A 20,968-nucleotide genomic window follows, 5' to 3' on the forward strand; every position below is an offset into this window, starting at 1 on the left:
GAAACCTCACCTGTTCATTTAGAGAAGATGTAATGACGGGTGTGATTTGAAGTTTCCTGTCATATTAGAGATCTCTACACACCTCTAATATTGATCTCATTCATTGGTGGCCTACCAGCAATTAACTTTTTGGTGTAGGGGACGACACAGTGACATAGCCCTGGGTTTGACCCTGACCTCCGGTGCTGTCTGTTTGCTGCCTACAAACTGCACATAAACTTTACCCGGGGTTAAGGGCCTGTCCCACTGTACGAGGTAATTCAAGAGCTCTCCCGAGTTTAAAAAAAATCAAACTCGTGGTAAGTACGTAGAATGTACGTAGCGGCTACGTCGGAGCTCGTGGATGTCTCGTAGCGGCTCGTAACGCTAACGGCATGTACTCTGGAAACGCGGTAACTCGTGAATTTTTTTCAGCACTGTGAAAAATGTCCACGAGAGCCCCGAGTACCTACGAACGGCTATTACCGTAATTCTCCGAGTTCGAATCGGGGGAAACTCGGGAGAACTCTTGAATTAGCTTGTGCAGTGGGATAGGCCCTTTAGGGTGGAATCTGGGACTCTGGCGATGTGAGGCAGCAGCTCAGCCCCATAATTCTATTTGTTCGCAGAGAGAGATTTCAATCACATATTCCAGCATTCAATACCATGTACAAAATCCTGAGGGGAATAGATCGGATAAACGCAGTCTCTTGGCGGAACTAAGAACCCGAGGACTTAGGTTTAAGGCGTTGCTTGTTTTGTATCAGTAGCTCATCTCTCCGGTCCTGGTTGGTCAGACCGAACACATGCGGGGAAATCCAGCTTCTGAAAGCACAAAGGCTCCGAGCCACACTCAGAAACGGGTGGACATAGGTTTAAAGTGAGGGGAGGGTGGGGGGAGGGGGGAAAGATTTAATAGGAAGCTGAGGAGTAACTTTTTTACACGAAGGGTGGTAGGTGTATAGAACGAGCTGTCGGAGGAGGTGGTAGCTGAGGTAGGTATTATAACAGCGTTTAAGAAACATTTAGACAGGTATGTGGATAGGACAGGTTCAGAGGGATATGGGCCAAACGCAGGCAAGTGTAGATGGCACAGCTTGGGCCAAGGGGCTTGTTTTCACACTGGGTGACGATCACACTGACTGTGCCTCCAGCACACTGGCCACAGACCCCCCCATCACTAACTGATCCTCCAACACCCCACCCCCACCAACTCCCACTCACTGACTTTCCCACACACAGCCCACAGACACACCTGCTCAGTGACGCTCACAGATACCCCCTGCACCATTTACCTTCCTATTCAACTTGTCTCCAGCCGTACAGAGCAAAACCCAAACCTGAAGAGGAATGGAAGGACTCCAGGTAGCATTAATAAAGGGCTTAAACGATTTAAAATGAAGCTTCCTGCTGCTACGAGTCCACTTTTAATTAGCGAGAGCAATGAATGACAATTTCTGTATTGAGAAATAATAATATTCATGATGAGCAAATAACAGGAGGATTATTGGCCAGTGGGGGCCTTTTCAATGCCTTCCTTGGTAAATTGCACTTGATCCTCATTCGATGGTCTGTCTCCGTAATCTGCTGCATCTGAAGCGTTTACAGTGTTTGGACAAACAGCAGTGGCAATAAATGTTTAATGTATATTCGAGAGCTAACTACTGTTGGCACTTCTAATATTCCTCAATGTAATCCTGCCTAATTACAATAGACTTCCGATTATCCGAGACTCATTGGATAACTGAGAGCTTCAAGACCAGGAGGTGGGTCCTGCATAGATGGTACCAGACAATAGGCTGTGTGCTTAAAAGCACCAGATATTACACAGTTCATGTGGGGTATTTGCAGGGCCATTTATTGCAACTTGTGCAGACTTGATGGAGAAGCACTGAATAAAATGCACCACCTCTCTTGTCAGGTTTTCATTTAACCAAGTGAGAGTATTTCACTGCGATATCGTGACGGTGCAACAGACAATGGATGGCTCAGCGGTAGAGTTGCTTCCTTACCGCACCATATCTGAGGAAGGATGTACAGGCTCTGGAGAGGGTCGAGAGAAGGTTTATAAGAATGGTCGCAGGAATAAGTTGTTTAATATATGTTGAGCGTTTGACAGCATGGTGCTTATATTCGCTGTAGTTTAGAAGAATGAGGGCGACCTCATTGAAACGTAAAGAATAGCGAAAGGCTTAGGTAGAGTGGATGAGGAGAGGATGTTTCCACTAGTGCGAGAGTCTCAGACTAGAGGTCATAGCCTCAGAATTAAAGGACGTTCTTTTAGGAAGGAGATGAGGAGAAATTTCTTTAGTCAGAGGGTGGTGAATCTGCAGAATTCTTTGCCACAGAAGGCTGTGGAGGCAAAGTCTGTGGATACTTTTAAGGCAGAGATAGATCGATTCTTGATTAGCATGAGTGTCAGGTGTTATGGGGAGATGGGAGGGTTAGGAGGGAGAGATAGACCAGCCATGAATAAATGGCGGAGTAGACTTGATGGGCCGAATGGCCTAATTCTACTCATATCACATATGACCTTATGACCTCACGCAGAGCAATATTCAAAACTCATGCAGACCAGCTGAATAGTTGTGGGTAGAGCAATCCCATTGAGCAGAGAGCACAGTGCTCCTTGGCAGGGAAGGTGGGGCAGCCTGGGTTAGATGACAAAGTGCTGTGACGAAGTCAGACAGAGTTTGCAAGCATCTTCATTATCATTCTGGGCACAGCCTTCGCAAATAATCAATCTGTCGCCTCACCTCTAAATCCTGCCCCTAATTGATTTGTTCCCACTTACTGGTTCCTTCAGTGCATCACTTTCTCAAAGGCTGGGCTAAATCATTCCTTTTTCATGGATGAGTCTAACATGAATTCTTGAGCAGGCAGATTGTACAATAAAAGACAGTAAGTCAGCGCGATAATTTTCCCGGAAGGAATGACATACCTGAATAAGAGCTTTGCAAAAGCCTTGGGTTTAATTTAAGGATATGTGCAGTGGAAAATCAGTGAAATAAGAGGTTGATTGCAGCTCCCTTACTAAAGGGGTTTCATCGACAGTCATGTTTTAGTTTATGGCTTTCTAGTTTCCTTCTAATTCCCCATGAGGCGTTGACTTGCATCGGTCTCGATTAGTTCCTCACCACCCACACTCCTGGTTGCGAGACGCCTCAAGATGTGAAGGCTTCTCTGCTGGAAGACCCCATCTTTGTTCATCTTGGGGCTGGTGCAAACGTAGCGCTGAGGGATGAGTAGGTTGCTGAGAACCATGGAGCATGTTCCCAGGCAGAGGGGTATGCAGGAGAACGGAGTCCTTTTGATTAGTCAGATAGAGGTGAAGTATGGATTGGCTTTCAAAGAGTCCGAGAGAGTTACAGCGTGGAAAAAGGGCCCATCAAGTCCATCAACTACCCATTTTAATCAATCCTAGATTTTATTTCACCACACTCTCATCAACTCTCCCCAATTCTACCCCTCATCGACAGATAGAAGCCAATGAACCCACTGACGAGCATGCCTCCTCTACTGGAGAGTGAGGCCAAATGCAAATTGGAGGGTTAGCACCTCCTATTTCTCTTGGGCAGCTTCCAACCCAGTGGTATGATTATTGATTTTTCTAATTTCAAGTAACCCTTGCTTTCCCCCACTCTCTGACCCTCCCCCACACTAGTTGTTCCACTGTTTTCATGGTCTTCCGACATGGTTTCACTGTTTGTTTCCTCAGCCAACAATGGACCATTGTGGGCTCCACCATTCCTTGATCATCAGTGCTGGTTTCTTTTCGTACCTTTCATTCATTTGTTCTTTGTACCTTTCCATAGCTCTAGTTTCCCGCTCCCCAACTCTCAGTCTGAAGAAGGGTCTCTACCTGAAACGTCACCCGTTCCTTTTCTCCAGATATGCTGCCTGGCCCGCTGAGTTACTCCAGCGTTTTGTGCCTATCTTCGATGTCAAACAGTATCTGCAGTTCCTTCCCACACACACCGTGTCTTGGGATATGTGTGGAGACTAGAGCACCCAGGTAGTGACAGGGAGAGCATGCATCCTCCACATAGACAGCACCTGAGGCCAGGATTGAACCCGGGCATCTGGCACTCTTTGGCAGCAGTGCTACCAGCTGCACCACTGTGCCTTCAACTTCTGCTGATATCAATTGTCTTGGTGAACAATCGTGGGTCACCTTGAGCAAGTGACTGGCTTTTTTGACCAGAGCCGCTTCCATTTGAGCCTCAGGCTGAAAAAGGGAGAGGATCCACACATCTGCTTCACTGTCAAGTCCATACAATAGACTGGCTTACACACAAACCCAGTGTCAGGAGATTCAAACTCTCCGCTGGTAACTCGGGCAAAGGTTCAAAGCCCAACAGATGCACCATGTGATTGTCAGTGACAGCCAGGATATGGTGTTGAACACTACCAACACCATATGAACTACAAACCATCAGCTGTCTTATTGGTCCTGGTCTTTTCTCGCTTCCAGCTCTTCAAACCCCCCACCCCGCACCCCTTTATGCTCAGTCCGAAGAAGGGTCTCAATCCAAAATGTCTTCCATTCTTTGTCTCCAGACCAGCAAAGCCAGCACTTTGTGTCTCCCTCTGGTATAAACCAGCATCTGTAGTTCTTTGCTTTTCCATATGAACTGTCTTGGTTGGACTATGTATGTTGGGCTGTGTTTAAGAAGAAACTGCAGATGCTGGAAAATCGAAGGGACACAAAAATGCTGGAGAAACTCAGCGGGTACAGCAACATCTATGGAGCGAAAGAAATAGGCAACGTTTCGGGCCGAAACCCAAAGGGTGCTGTCCATGTCCATGGATGCTGCTGCACCTGCTGAGTTTCTCCAGCATTTTTGTGTACCTATGTATGTTAGGCTTTTGATTTACATTAATATATATTTTTAATTTATTGAACATTTTTGTGTTTATTTATTATGTTACATATGAGAACGATGTTTCGAGTCCTGTTGTTGCTGCAAGTAAGATTTACATTGTTCCATTTCCGGTACTTATGACAATTAAACACGCTTGACCATGGACTTGACCCACTTGACAACATTAGCCCACCTGGTATTCACTAAATATTTAGCTCTTGGCTGTACAGGCCTCATTGTTTGCAATGTTGGCCCGTGACTTGCACGGCAGTTGTCCATTCTTATGTGTTCCTTCATGAAGTTCTAGGGGCAGAATTAGGCCATTCGGCCCATCAGGTCTACTCCACGATTCAATCATGGTTGACTATCTTTCCCTCTCAACCCGATTCTCCTGCCTTCTCCCCCAAAGCCCCTGACACCCGTACTAATCAAGAATCTGTCAGTCTCCACCATAAAAATATCCATTGGCCTCCACAGGCAATGAATTCCACATTCACCACCCTTTGACTGAAGAATGTCTTCCTCAACTCCTTTCTAAAGGTACGTCATTTAGGCTCGAAGGGCCGAATGGCTACTCCTGCACCTATTTTTTATGTTTCTTTGTTTCTGTGTCCTATAGTTCTGAGGCTCAGCCTTCTGAACCTTGACTCTCTCACCTCTCTATCCAGGCCTGTAACTCTGTATTAAATACTGAACAGAAATACTCTGGTAGCAATGGCGTTGTCATTAAATGTGCTGAGCTAGTCATCTGCCTAAAGAGTCCTTCTAGTGGTGTTGCAAGGAAGTGGTTGGACCATGATCTGTGTTTGCACTTGTGTGTATGTGTGTGGCTTTAACTATGTGCGTGGTCTGTGCCTGTGTTTTATGTGTGTGTGTATGAAAAGCTATAAATAACATGTTTGACCTGGCCTCACCCCTACCACCTACCTCTCAATGAACTATTTATCCCCTCTATTTATTTGAATGAAAATAATATTTTTAATGTTTATTTGACAGTTCAAAAAACTACATGCAAGCATTTTTTTGTTATTTTACCAAACTACGTAGAATTTTATCTTACAAACAATGTGCTTGCTTTTACTGGAGAGGGGTGTAGTGAATGGTTCGATGGAGCCAGCTCAGATTGATTCACTGCACTTACATTTTAAGCTGAGCTGATATGTCCCTTTCATCTTGGACCCTTTGTTTTAATGGGGATGTTTTCATCTGAACAGTGCTGAGGCTTGTAGTCGGCCTTGGGGACATGTTTAATGGGTTGCCGAGCAAGAGAAACCCTGCTTTAAGGCAAGACTCTGTTGCCGTGCTCAAAACGTTTCATTTCGCTTGACAATTTTACTGCCTGACCTCTGACCTCTGAGAGGAGTAAGTGGATTATAACGAGTAGCGACTTCGCCTCAACCTCCATGAGGGGATTGTTGGATAGGGTAAGGACGGGGTGAGGTGAAGAGAGAAGACAATTGAGAGAAAGATATGGAACTATTAGAGACACAGAATCATATAGCACAGAAATAAGGCTTTAGGCCCAATTCATCCATGCCAACAAAAATGCCCAAACTAACATAATCCCATTTACACACTTTTCGCCCATATCTCTCAAAATCTTTCCTATCCATATACGTCCAAATGTCTTTTAAATGTTGCTATAGCAGCTGCCTCCTCTTGAGCGCAGGCGGGCCGAGGGGTGATCTTATAGTGGTGTATAGGATCATGAGGGGAATAGATAGGGTGAATGCACAGTCATTTTTCCAGGCCATCTTGGTCGGCAGGGGCAAGTTGGGCCGAACGTCCTGTTTCCATGCTGCATGACCATGTTATTGAGCTGAATGCAGATGTGTATGCTAGCATCTCTTTCCAACTCTTGATCCTTGGTCTTGTAGGTTATGATCCTTCAGACGGCCATTCCTACTACTCTATGTGAATGCGCTATGGGATTCTGCCCATCAGAGAGTGATTACCAGACCCTCATCTATAATATTTCCTCCACCACTCCCTAATCCTTCAATCAATGGACTAAAACCTCTTTGCCCCTGTTTGTCAATGTCTCCGTGGTGAAGGACTACTCCGTGGTGCAGGACTCTTAACTAGACCCTAGCAAAGTTAGCGGCAGAAGCATGGAAACTGCAGAGCAAGCAGAGACTAGTTTACAGGAGAAAGTGACAGCGTTATTACTCCTTACTGCTGCAAACTAAAACACTGGGGCAAAATCACCTGACTTACTTTGATGAGGGCATGCATTAAAAATTGCCTTTGTTAAGCCTCGTCTGCTTGGAGTTGCAAGAGTGTTTTTAATACCTCTGTGAAATTAATGCTGCATGGTCTCTGTTAGGATAAGGCAATCTGAATGTCTCGCACAGTTTCCAGTGGCTGTAAATCCGCAACATAAGAAAGGAGGCCATAACTTCACAGACTTTGGGCAATTCAACAGTGTGTGGATGGATGGTGCGGTAAAGACGCCTGCCATCCCCTTCCAACTAATATTTAACAACACATGATGGAGGCTGTGAGGATGCAACTTAAAGTTGCGTTTGTAATAGATTTCGAGCCTGACCAGGGAGTGCTTTGTGCCATCACTAGCCGGAGGGAATGAGAGGTTTTTTTTTCTGCCAAGTGCAAACGTTTTTTTTGTTACATAGGTGAAAATGGGTGTTGTTTCATAGAGTCATAGGCATACAGTGTGGAAACAGGCGCTTCGACCCAACTTACCCGCCCTGACCAACATGTCCCATCTACACCAGTCCCACTTGCCTGCATTTGGCCCATCTCCTTCTAAACCTGGATAAACGCAAAAAATTGAAGTAACTCAGCGGGTCAAGCAGCATCTCTGGAGAAAAGGAATAGGTGACTTTTGTGAATAGGTGACATCATCTATTCCTTTTCTCCAGAGATGCTGCCTGACTCGCTGAGTTACTCCAGTTTTTTGTGTCTATCTTTAGTTTAGACCAGCATCTGCCGTTCCTTCCTGCACATTCTGTCTAAACCCGTCCTATCCATGTACCTGTCTAATTGCTTCTTAAACGTTGGGATAGTCGCAGCCTCAACTACCTCCTCCGGCACCTCGTTCCATACATCCACCACCTTTTGCATGAAAAAGTTGCCCCTCAGATACCTATTGAATCTTTCCCCCTTCATCTTAAACATACAGTTTAGCAGTTTCCTTGAAAGTCTGCTAAAGAATGTGACCCAGATAAATCCGTGGACTCGCGTGCAATCTTTCCCTCTCTCTATCTCTCCCCCACCCGTTGCACCAGCTTCTCGTTTTCACGCAACAAACAGCTAACAATGGCCTGTTTCCTTTATCATCGTTACTTTTTTGCATATCTTTCATTCATTGTTCTTTATCTCTCTACATCGTCGTCTATATCTTTCGTTTCCCTTATTCCTAACCAGTTTGGAGAAGGCTCTCTACCCGAAACATCACCCACTCCGTCTCTCCAGTGATGCTGCCTGTCCTGCTGAGTTACTCCAGTTTTTTATGCCTATCTTCGGTTTAAACTTGCATCTGCAGTTCCTTCCTACACATGCAGTCTTTTAAAGGTGGCTACTTACTGCTGTTAACAATTTGCACTCATGTGTCATCATATACCTTGTTGTGGGATTAGATCTTTGTTTCATAACAATAACCTGATTAGGGCTGTTTGATTTCTCTCTCTTGTGTACGGCAATAAATGAGCTAATTTAGGACCCCCCAGGGAACAAAGGCATCTCACTGTCCCATTAGGTGCCTAGGTTGATGAATGAACGAGAATGTCTTTGAAGAGCTTAAGTTGAGCTTCATGCCTGTGTGTGAGGCTGTTGTGGGTGGTAGGTCCAGTCAAGGTTTAATCTATCCGCTACCTCCTTCGCCACCCACTCCCCTCGCACTGCAGGTCTGCAGCTTTGGGTTGGCGCGTCATTGCGCAGTTTTCCACATGCATGTCATAGCCGTAGAGCCATAAACCAAGGAAACAGGCCCTTCGGCCCAACTCGAACATGCTAACCAAGATGCTCCATCTAAGATAGGTACATTTACCACATTTGGAACAAACCTTTCCTATCCATGTACCTATCCAAGTATCCTGAAATACTGTTATAGTTCCTGCCTCAATTACCACCTCTGGTAGCTCATTCCATATGCTCACCACTGTCTGAGTGAAAAGATTGCCTCTCAGAATCGTATTAAATCTTGCCCATCTCACCTTAAACTATGTCCTCTGGTTTTGATTTGCCTACACTGGGTTACAGACTCTGTGCATTCCCCTTTTAAATTCTCCTCATGATTTTATACACCTCTGTAAGATCATCCCACAGCCTCCTGTGCTGTAAGAAATTAAATCCTAGCCTGCAAATCCTCTCCCTATAGCTCACGTCCTGGCAACATCCACTTCCTGATCATCTCACATTGCTGTTACTTCGAGCAAGCAGATGGTGTGCAAATGCTTCTTACCTCCACGCTCCCATTTCTCTCATCACAGCCCCTCTCATGCCTGTCGTCACAGCAAAACCTTGTGGACCGACCGGGGCACAAAGAAATGGGGTCATTGTCACAACGCTAGTGATTGGCATAATTAGTCCAGACAGCAAGCCAAAATCACAGAAGCAGACAATTGGGGTTGTGTTTGCTTTAGTTTGGTTTAGAGATAAAGCATGGAAACAGGCCCTTCAGCCCACCGAGCCCTCCCCGACATTCTTTAGACTTTAGAGATACAGTGTGGAAACAGGCCGTTCGGCCCATCGAGCCCACGCTGACCTGCGATCACCCCGTACACTAGCACAATCCTACACACTAGGGACAATTTTCAATATACAGAAGCTAATAAACCTACAAACCTGAACAGCTTTGGAGGTTGGGAGACCCTACATCGGACCTGTCTGCTGAAGGGTCTTCATCCTGAAGGGTGACGTTTTGGGTCTGAAGAAGGTTTCCGACCCATCCTTTTTCTCCTGAGATGCGGCCTGATTCACTGAGTTACTCCAGCTTTTTGTGTCCGTTTAAACCAGCATCTGCAGTTCCTTTCAACATGTTAAAAATGTTACTGTTCTGCTTCAGATCTGATGCCGAGGACAAATACATAGTCCTGACTCTCTTGATGTTTTCAAGAGAGTTAGATATAACTCTTAGAGCTAACAGAATCAAGGAATATGGGGAGTAAGCAGGAACGGGGTACTGATTTTGGATGATCAGCCATGATCATATTGAATGGTGGTGCTGGCTCGAAGGGCCGACTGGCCTACTCCTGCACGCACTTATTTTCTATGTTTCATTGACTGTAAGCAAATATCAATCCGATCGGAAATCAGGCACCGACCAGGCATTTTGAGTCTCTGTTCATGAAGGTTCTCTGAAGGCGGCACTCTCAATTAGCGAATGGGTGTTATCAGGGATAAATGCTCCCATGGTGGAGGCCACACTGGATCAGGAACTGTGGCCGAGCATTTTAACCCCGCGTGCAGCTTGCAAGTGGGCTGCTAGCTGGCAATTGAATCTTATTTCCAGTTGTGAAACATTATGCGGCACCATTCTGCGGAGGCCTTTGTAACGTAGTGTTGGTTTCATCGTTCACTCTTTGCGCCGAGCTCAGGCAGTTGCAAAGGGCAATCACAGCAGCCTGCCCAGCCCAAAGCAATTGCTTCACCAGATGACCGTTTCCCTCCAGTAATCCAATAACTGGGAGGATTGGAGAGCAGGGTAGATTTGATTTTTCTGCTACCATTAGCCATATTGTGATCCACTCTGTCTAACCTGCAAGATGCTGGTTTATAAATGATCAGCACCGAGATTCCTTCGGGAAAAACTTTTTTTTTAAAGTGCGTGAGAACAGAAATCAGTGTTCGCATGCAAACTGGAGGAACAGCACCTCATATTCCACGTGTGGTCTGCAACCCAACAGTATGAACATTGAAACAGGCCCTTTGGCCCACTGAGTTTGCGCCGACTTGCGATACCCATTACACTAGCACACACTAGGGACAAGTTACAATCTTTACCTAAGCCAATTAACATACAAACCTGTACGTCTTTGGAGTGTGGGAGGAAACCGGAGCACCCAGAGAAAACCCACGTGGTCACGGTGAGAATGTACAAATTCCCTACAGACAACACCCGTAATTAAGATCGAATTTGAGAATTCCTCAAACTTGGCAGCTTTGACCAGTGGAAAGGGGTTTCAACAGCAGTTGAGTAAAACCATGAAACACCAAACATAAGCCCGCCAACAATCTGGCATATGTGCCGTACAAATGATGGTGCTGTGAGATATTTTGGGTGGGTGGGTGGGTGGTTGCTTTACGAATGAAAACAAGTGCCGAGCTGTCACAATTACAAAGTCTTCCCATGACATCTCAGGACGTGGATTTCTTTCTTCTTCATCCTTGCGTGACTTCCCGCGCCAAACAAGCTGATGATTTACTGGTAAAGCCAATGCAGCAGGTTCAGCTCCAGCTGAGGAGACATGGCAGTGTTATAATGGAGCACTCAGCACGCCTCCGGCCATCCAGTGCATTCACTGTTCATAATGCTTTACTTGTTTGAACACTCCAGCACCTCTCTGCAGCTCGTGCAATTACTGCATGCATGTTGCCAAGGAAGGCTGAACACGTTATTGTCATAAAAAATAAACCTTTTATCATCGTATCGACTTTCATGTGAATGATCGCATACTCGCACAATTGGGAATTGTGAGATCATTCAATGTTCCCACAGCTGGCAGAGCAAGGATATCCTAGGGTTCCTCCATTAATGCTTCAAACCTCTCGTAATATGTTAGAATGGTTGATGGATTTTGAAAGGAATGCATCATTGGAGCCGACAGTGGGTTATAAACTGACCAGTTTACTTCCCAGCCCATGCAGGCAAACACACTTTATATAAGTCTGAAGAAGGGTCTCGACGCGAAACGTCACATATTCCTTTTCTCCAGAGATGCTGTCTGACCTGCTGAGTTACTCCAGCTTCTCATGTCTATCTGCACTTCGCTTCTGCACTTCGCTTAAGGACATAAGCATTGATCACGGACCTATTGATAGTATTGGCACTGGTTATTATTGTCACGTGTATCAAAATACTGTGAAAGACCTTTATAGCAGCAACACTCTTTTACGTGAATGAAGACATACTCATTAGGTGTTTGTAAGAAAGTGTTTGATTGTGTTGGTTTATTTGAAGATGAGGAATGATATCAAAAGCTCTCAGAATCAAAGCAAAATAAGAAGGCCATTCAGCTGTCTTTCTGGTTCTCAAAATACCCGTCATAGTATCTAACTGGTAATTAGTTTAGTTTAGAGGTACAGCGCAGTAACAGGCTCTTCAGCCCACCGAATCCACGCCGAATAGCGATCACCAGTTCACTAGTTCTATCAGACATAGTAGGGACAATTTACAGAAGCCAATTAACCTACAAACCTGTACGTCTTTGGAGTGTGAGAGGAAACCGGAGCACCCGGAGAAAAAAAACCCACACGGTCACAAGGAGAACATACAAACTTCACACAGACAGTGCCCCTGGTCAGGATAGAACCCAGGTCTCTGGCACTATATGGCAGCAACTCTACCACTGTGCCACTATGCCACCCAAATTAAATTAAATGTCTTTGGATTTTATTTGCCTCCAATAAGTGACGGTTCAGTCAGAAGAGAACTTGCCTCTGATTCAGAAGGTCACAGTTAAAATTCCACCACAGGAACTTGAACATTAAACTCATGGTTGGAGTTTTCATGCAGTACTGAAGGACTGTTAAAGTTCAGATAAGATGATAAAGTGAAATTCTGTTTAGTCGTTGAGTCAGTGCAAAATGTCACTTGATTTTATTATGAAGTCCAGAGGAGTTATACCCAGTGTCCAGTCCAGTCCAATACTTAACCTTCATTCAGTGTTACTTGAAAAAAGAACACGTTCTCTGGTCATTTACTCGTTCAAGCTGGTGAGAGCAAATCAACGGACAATGTTCCCAACATAGAAAGTGATTCAACGGCTGTCATTTTAGTTTAGAAGTGAGCATTTGCCAAGCATTCTGTACAGCGTAAACTGCGGGAAGTTGCAGAGCTAAGACAATAGCATCCAAGGATTGTGTAGGATGGCCGGTGCTTCGGGTTGGAACCCTTCTTGATCAAGGGGCTCGACCTGAACCATCGCCCGTCCTTTCTCTCCAGAGATGCAGCCTAACCCGCTGACTTACTCCAGCACTTTGTGCCTGTCTTCAGTACAAACCAGCACCTGCAGTTCCTTCCTACGCAGGTGGGAATACAATATCGCAGCTATAACAGACATGGTTAGAAAGGCTAGGATGGGATCTAAATATTCCGAGATCCAAGGTGTTTAGGAAAGATAAGGAAGGAGAAGGACTGGTGTTAATGAAGGTGACTATTGCAGTACTGGAGACATTAAGGACATAATCTATCTGGTTGGTGTTCATCAATAGACATTATTACACCACTGGGACCATTCTATTGACAGTCAACTAGTGGGAAGGATATTGTGGAGTATATTTGTAGGGAAATCAGGGCTCTCGGTTAACTTTTTTCCCCAGTTGCCAGCCGGGCAACCTAGGCAGCTTTTTAGGTTGCCAAATGACAGTTTAGGTGGCTTAAGACGGCTTGCACGACACGTGCGATATTGTGCTCGGACGAAGTGCGTAGTTATCAGTAGGAATTATGCTCAATGAAGCATTCACGTATTATTTCTGCTTCAAATAAAGTCACAAACTAAACATATTCACCAATCAAGACATGATATATACCACAATGACATGCAGCAAAATTACAATACAGTATCTCATCTCCTTTTACACATTGCAATGAATGCAATTTCTATTATTTCTTTCCACTTCCAAACAAAATTCTGGTTGGATTATTCAGCGAATGATCAACCTCAGTGAGACCAAGTGCAGGCTTGGCGATCGCTTCTCACAACACCTACACTCAGTTCGCAATAACCAACCTGATCTCCCGGTGGCTCAGCACTTCAACTCCCCCTCCCATTCTGAATCCGACCTTTCTGTCCTGGGCCTCCTCCATGGCCAGAGTGAGGCCCACCGCAAATTGGAGGAACAGCACCTCATATTTTGCTTGGTAGTTTACACCCCAGCGGTATGAACATTGGCTTCTCCAATTTCTGGTAGTCCTTGCTTTCTCCCTCCTTCCCCTCCCATTCCCAGCTCTCCCACAGCCTACTGTCTCCGCCTCTTCCTTTCTTTTTCTCGTATCCCCCTCCGACATCAGTCTGAAGAAGGGTCTCGACCCGAAACTTCGCCTATTCCTTCGCTCCATAGATGCTGCCTCACCCGCTTTGTCTACCAACGGGATCCTACCACTGGCAACGTCTTCCCATCTCCTCCCCTGTCGGCTTTCCGCAGAGACCGTGCTGGTGGATGAGGAGCTGGTGGAGAAGCGAGACACGGAGAGCGGGCGGAGATGGAGGGTGACAGAGAGAGAGAGAAAGATAAAGAGGGGGCCCGCTCAGAATTAAACGTTAGGTGTCCCGGGTGCTTGCCAAGCCGGGCAAAATGGCATGGCTTTTAGGTTGCCCTGCGGGACTGGGTTGCCATTGGCAACCGGGAACCACTAATTTCGAGCCCTGGAAAGTGCAGAGAGATACATAAGCAACACAGTAGTTATGTTGAGGGAATATTAACCATCCCAGACAAATGGAGGGCAATATCGTACAGAGCGGAGAGAGAGGACATACTGAGCACTATTCAGGACTGGTCTTTAGACTTCAGACATACAGCGTGGAACCAAGCCCTTCGGCCCACCGAGTCCGTGACAACCAGCAATCACCGCATACAGTAGCATCATCCTACCCACTAGGGACAATTTACAACCTTTACTGAAGCCAATTAACCATTTAAACTGGTACCTCTTTTTAGTGTGGGAGGAAACCAGAGCACCTGGAGAAAACCCACAAGGTCACTGGGAGAACGTACAAACTTCGTACCGACAGGTCTCTGGCGCTGTGAGGCAGCAAATGTGCTGTGTCATTGTGCTGCCCTACTAATGGTGGGGTAGGTTCAGGAAGAGGAATCGGGGAAAGTAGTGCAAGCAATTGGAGATGTGACTGAACCATCTGCACACTAGTTACAGTTTAGAAATACAGCATGGAAACGGTCCATGCCGACCGTCAATCACCTTTTCACACTAGTTCTATGTTATCCCACGTTCTCATCCACTCCCTACACACTAGGGGCAAATTGCAGAAGCCAATTAACCTACAAGCTCGCATGTCTTTGGGATGTGGGAGGAAACCGGAGCACCCGGAATAAATCCATGCAGTCACAGGAAGAACCTGCAAACTCCACAGACACCCAGCGCCCGACGTCAGGATCGAACCTGGGACTTTGGCGCCGTGAGGCTCCGGCTTTACCAGCTGCGCCACTGTGCTGCCCAAACCTGGAAAGTGTGGGGGGGGGAGGGGTGGTATTCATGAGGGTGGTGATGAGAGGGAGTGGGAGATTGCTGGGGCCAAGGCGTGTGAAGACAGGAAAGAATTGGAGCAGATTCAATAGCTTTAGATCAGGGGGATCAAGTCAAGGAGAAGAATTTATGTGGTTATAGGTCAGCTGGTGATTTCTCAGCGGAGTCAAAGGAGAAAAATAAGGCTCTTTACAAAAATATAATCAGGACAAAAAAGGGAGTAAAGCAACCTCTGTAAACCCAATAGATTTTTTTAATAATCGACCTTAGAATTGGACTGGCCTGTAAAGAGATCAGCTGAATGTCACAAGCAATCATGTGCAAGGCATATAGAGTGGTCTATGACTGTTAATATGCAGAGCAACAGCCCCAGGGGGAATGGAAAGTTGTCTGAGACGAAGGAGGTAGCTAAATAATACTGTTTATTTGTTCAACATTTTTCCAATTGTAATGAAAATTGTCAAGAGAGATTATTATGAAGTGCAGGACACAAATGTGTGCCTGTGATTAAATAGGAGACCTGGCAGCCTGGCGCTCCAGGGTATAATTATCCAGGAGGGGCTCTGTGTGGATCGAGCAAAAAAAAAATCATCCAAACTATTAGTTTGTAATTACAGTGTGCGGAGATGGCAGAATGCGGCTTGAAGTCAGAAGTCTGATGGGGACTGGAGTTTTGTAATTAGGCCGCGGCAGGAAGCAGCAGAACTGTGATTAGCGATGGCTTTTGTGGCATTAATGTGGATGCGAAGCGGTGGTGGAATAAAGTGGGGGCGGCCAGCGACGGGCACGGAGTGCGGAGAGCGTCGCGAGGTAGCGGGCAGAGGGAGGGAGGGCTGGAAGGTTTTAGTATTCCATTCTGCCCTCACCACCCACTCCCCATGGTGCAAGGAAGGTCTCCGGTCCGGGTAGACTTTGAGGGCCTGATCCAATCTCCCCTCTACCCCAGCTGTTGGACACCAAGCACCCACATAAAACCAGCGTTCAAACACATCTCGTCAGTCACACAGAGTAATGTGTTCCCCGTCGCCACCACTATAAATGGGTGCTGCAGACCAAGACGCTATTTAGTTGCTGCGCGGATCTGGTGGAGCCCTATTAAAAGTGAGTAATGTTTCCCTCTGCACGCCTGAGCCACCGCTTCACGCTAAAGTGGTGCCAATGCTTGTTGTCTGAGGGAAATAAAGCGTTGTAATCATACCAGGACAGCTGTTTTAACATTGTATTCAGTGCCAATCTGAGGACTGGAATCCACCCAGCTTCCTGCACTGGTGTGAGCAGTGGGGGCTGAAGATACATCTTTAGTCGCTGACTTATAAGGTGGTCACAGGAGCGCACATTGACTGATATTCTTGTGCCCGGTAAATCCTTGTGACCGAAGTTTAATGTGTTTATATTTGCTAAATTGTAGCAATTTTCCTTGGGGGGGGGTTGAAGGGTGACATCTGTAAATGCTGCATTCCCTTATCCACAATGTTGTTAAACCCATCGCCACAAGCAAACAGTGCACAACTTTCTCTCAACCCGTCTCCAATTCCTAATCGTACATTGTACAACAAATAGTACATCAAAAACGTCAAATTCCTGGACGTGCATATTTCCGACGATCTTTCCTGGACCCAGCACACTGATGCAATTATATAGAAAGCACATCAGCGCCTCTACTTCCTGAGAAGATTACGGAGATTCGGTATGTCAAAGAGGATTCTCTTGAACTTCTACAGGTGCACGGTAGAGAGCATACTGACTGGTTGCATCGTGGCCTGGTTCAGCAACTTGAACGTCCAGGAGCGGAAAAGACTGCAAAAGGTTGTTAACACTGCCCAGTCCATCACCGGCTCTGACCTCCCCACCATCGAAGGGATTCAATGGAGTCGCTGCCTCAAAAAGGCAGTCAACATCATCAGAGACCCGCACCATCCTGGCCACACACTCATCTCACCACTACCATCAGGAAAAAGGTACAGGAGCCCAAGAACCGTAACGTCCAGGTTCAGGAACAGCTTCTTCCTTGCAGCCATCAGGCTTTTATTGTATTGTATTCAAATTTGTATTGGATTCAAATTTATCGTCATTGTCTCAATTTGAGACAACGAAATGAATTTCCCTTATAGGCAGTATCATAAAAAAAAATTATTTAAAAAAAAAACAAAAAACATAAAAAACCACTACAATCTCATAAGCTCTGAACTACAGTAGACTATTCAGGGCTCTCACTTAACCTTTTTTCCCTGTTGCCAGCCGGGCAACTTAGGCAGCATTTTAGGTTGCCAAATGACAGTTTAGGTGGTCAATTTAAGACGGCTTGCATAGCGATAATGTGCTCGAACGAAGTGCGTATTTACCAGTCGGAATTATGCTCAATGAAGCATTCACATATTATTTCTGCTTCAAAATAAGTCACCAACTAAACATATTCACCAATCATGACATGATATATACCACAATGACATGCAGCAAAGTTACAATACAGTATCTCAACTCTTTACACATTGCAATTAATGCAATTTCTATTATTTCTCTCCACTTCCCAACAAAAATGTGGTTGGATTATTCAGCGTATGATCAACCTGTGTCAATAAATCCTGGACCATGATAACATATATGCTTAACCATGCACACTACAGATTGATGCAAGCATGTTTTCTGTGAAGGACCGAAAATTATCATGACATGGCCAATCGAATGGGTCGTTATTGCTATTGGTACAGAAACACTCTCGCTTCCAACATAATTTATCCACAACAAAATATACAGGTTGCAAGGACATTTCTAAAGGCATTTTATGATAATAGTTGTTAAAACCGACTATACCCAATTTCCCTCCAAATTCCAGCGAGCAGCACTGGAAATTGGAGGAACAGCACCTCATATTCCGTTTGGGGAGTCTGCACCCCGGGGGCATGAACATCGACTTCTCCCAATTCTGTTAGTCCTTGCTGTCTCCTCCCCTTCCTCAGCTCCCCTGCTGTCTCCTCCCACCCTCCAGCCTTCCGGCTACTCCTCCTTTTCCCTTTCTTGTCCCCACCCACCCCCACCCCTGATCAGTCTGAAGAAGGGTTTCGGCCCGAAACGTTGCCTATTTCCTTCGCTCCATAGATGCTGCTGCACCCGCTGAGTTTCTCCAGCTTTTCTGTGTAACCTTCTGTTGAATAGTGATCACTGCTGCCTCACAGCGCCAGGGACCCAGGTTCGATCCTGACCTCAGGTGCTGTGTTGGAGCAGCTTGCAGGTTCTCCCTGTGACCGCGTGGGTTTCCGCCGGGTGTTCCAGTTTGCTCCCACTTCTCAAAGACATGTGGGTCTGTCGATAAATGGCCTCTGTAAATTGGCCCTAGTGTATAGGGAGTGGATAAGACAGTGGGTAACAGGTGTGAAAGTGTGATAAATGGTCAGCATGGGGTTGCCAGGATGAAGGATCTTTTTTCCTTGCTCTATCTCTCAACTCTAAACTTTGTGTTTTACTCTACAATGAGAAATGATACGTGCATGAGTGTGCATGTGTGTGTGTGTGTGTGTGCACATTGTGTGTTGGTGTGTGTGTGTGTGCACATGTGTGTGTGCACATTGTATGTGTGTACATGCGTGTATATATACATGTGTGTGCGTGTACACATGTGTGTATATGTGTGTGTGTGTGTGCACATGCGTGTATATATACATGTGTGTGCGTGTACACATGTGTGTATATGTGTGTGTGTGTGTGTGTGTGCACATGCGTGTATATATGTGTGTGTGTGTGCACACAGACAGGTATATATGTGTGTGTGTGTGCACAGGCCTGTATATGTGTGTGTGTGCACATATGTGTATATATGTGTGTGTGCTCGCCACGTGTGTGTATGTTTTGCTGGATTATTGCAGAATTTAAATAATTCTTCCTCATACCTTGGAGGTTTGGTTGTGAAGTAAACAGCAGTGCAGTGCCATAAATACAGCTCATTACAGCCTATCAAGCACTTGATGCTACTGCGCTTCAGATAGTTGAGGAAGGGGGATTTAGTATTTCATTTAAACCTAAATCTTCTCTCCTTTTTTTTTTACCCTTGTATTCCCCTCACCTCTAGGCATGAGCCATGAGCCAAAGGCACCTTCACTAGGAATGATTTCGACTGCGACTCGGACGACAGCCACTGTAAGCCCCCTCAACCCTTCCTCCCTCAATGGCTCCATAGTGCCCAATGGCAGCCCGGCAGCTAACAGCACCTTGCCTGTACCGTCAGCACACTCTGCCAGCTTTGCAGCCGCGCTCCGTAAACTCGCCAAACAAGCAGAAGAGCCCAGAGGTGAGTGAGCGAGAGAGAGAGCATGAGAGAACAAGAGAGAGCTTGAGAGAGAGAGAGCGAGCATGAGCAAGTGTGAGCAGGAGAATGGGAGAGAGAAAGTGAGAATGAGAGAGAGAGAATGAAAGAGAACGAGAAAGAGAGAATGATGGAGAGAGAGAGAACGATGGAGAGAAAGAGAGTGAGCAAGAACAAAAGAAAACCTGAGGGAGAGATGGGAGTTCATACAACCCTGTGTACCGATAAACCGATAAACACTTTGAATTCATGTTGTTTAGAGAAAAACCTAATTTAGTGCGATCAGTTTGACTGCTTGTGATCCAGATCTTCCTCAAGCTGGAATGAGTGCAGAGAAGATTAACGAGGATGCTGCCTGGTTTTCAAGGGCCTGAGCTGCAGGGAGAGGGTGGGCAGGCTAGGACTTTATTGCTTGGAGCGCAGGTGGATGAGTGGTGATCTACAAGTGTATATAATCATGAGTGGTATAAATGGGGTGAATGCACAGTCTTATACCCAGGTTAGGGGAATCAAGAACCAGAGGACATGGGTTTAAGCTGAGGGGAAAGATTTAATAGGAACTAGAGGGGCAACATTTTCATTCAGAGGATGGTGGGTGTATGGAATTAGCTGCAAGAGGAGGTAGGAGAGCCAAGTACCATAGAGGTTGAGAGGGATATGGGCCAAACAGGTGTCCATTGGATGAGCTTAGATGAGGCATCTTGATCAGCATGTATAAGATTTGTGTTGTACAACTCTATGACTCTAGTAGATGTATTTGCTTGTTTGCCGTGTGCCTAAGCTGAACATGCACTGCCCACCTGATGCACAGATTCCAGCAACACTTAGAGAAGTGGCGATCTCCCCAATGGGCAGTAGTTCCTGTAGGGCTCCAGATGAACGGCCTGCCTTGGCAGCATTGGCTTCATGCTGCAGACAAGTAGGGGGGGAGAGAATGGTGGCCACGGTGGCGCAGCGGTAGAGTTGCTGCCTTACAGTGCTTGCGGCGCAGGAGACTCGAGTTCGATCCCGACTACGGGTGCTGTCTGTACAGAGCTTGTACGTTCTCCCCGTGACCGTGTGGGTTTTCTCAGAGATCTTCGGTTTCCTCCCACGCGCCAAAGACGTACAGGTTTGTAGGTTAATTGGTGTGTGTGTGTAAATAGAATTGTCCCTAGTGTGTGTAGGATAGTGTTGATGTGCGGGGATCGCTGGTGGGTGCAGACTCGGTGGGCCGAAGGGCCTGTTTCCATGCTGTATCTCTAAACAAAACTAAATGAGTTAAGGACAAAGAGTGAAAAGGTCTTTGTTGAAAACTTTTGAGTCGGGGATTTGGAAGCCAACCTCTGAACATGGTCCCAATGCACCTGAAGCTCAGGACTGGGTGGAGCTCAGAGGGAGCTCTCATTTCTTGCAAGGTTCACCAGACACCGTACTTTCACTCCCACAAGCAAACAACTGATA

General features: G+C 46.0%; 1 protein-coding gene across 7 annotated transcripts in view; it reads left to right on the forward strand.

Annotated features, from left to right (window-relative positions):
• The window catches only part of gse1b (Gse1 coiled-coil protein b), a 506,044-nt gene that overhangs the window by 410,800 nt on the left and 74,276 nt on the right, over window positions 1-20,968 (forward strand). For 6 of the 7 annotated variants that reach the window (XM_055648857.1, XM_055648859.1, XM_055648864.1 and 3 more), the window contains one exon: window positions 19,292-19,510. The exons of the other annotated variant lie outside the window; for it this stretch is intronic. In XM_055648857.1, the coding sequence (XP_055504832.1) occupies window positions 19,292-19,510 (219 nt within the window). The remainder of the gene's footprint in view (window positions 1-19,291; window positions 19,511-20,968) is intronic. 7 annotated transcript variants of the gene reach the window in all.

Source organism: Leucoraja erinacea, chromosome 17 (assembly GCF_028641065.1).
Source record: "Leucoraja erinacea ecotype New England chromosome 17, Leri_hhj_1, whole genome shotgun sequence".
In the NCBI taxonomy this organism is placed as follows: domain Eukaryota; kingdom Metazoa; phylum Chordata; class Chondrichthyes; order Rajiformes; family Rajidae; genus Leucoraja; species Leucoraja erinaceus.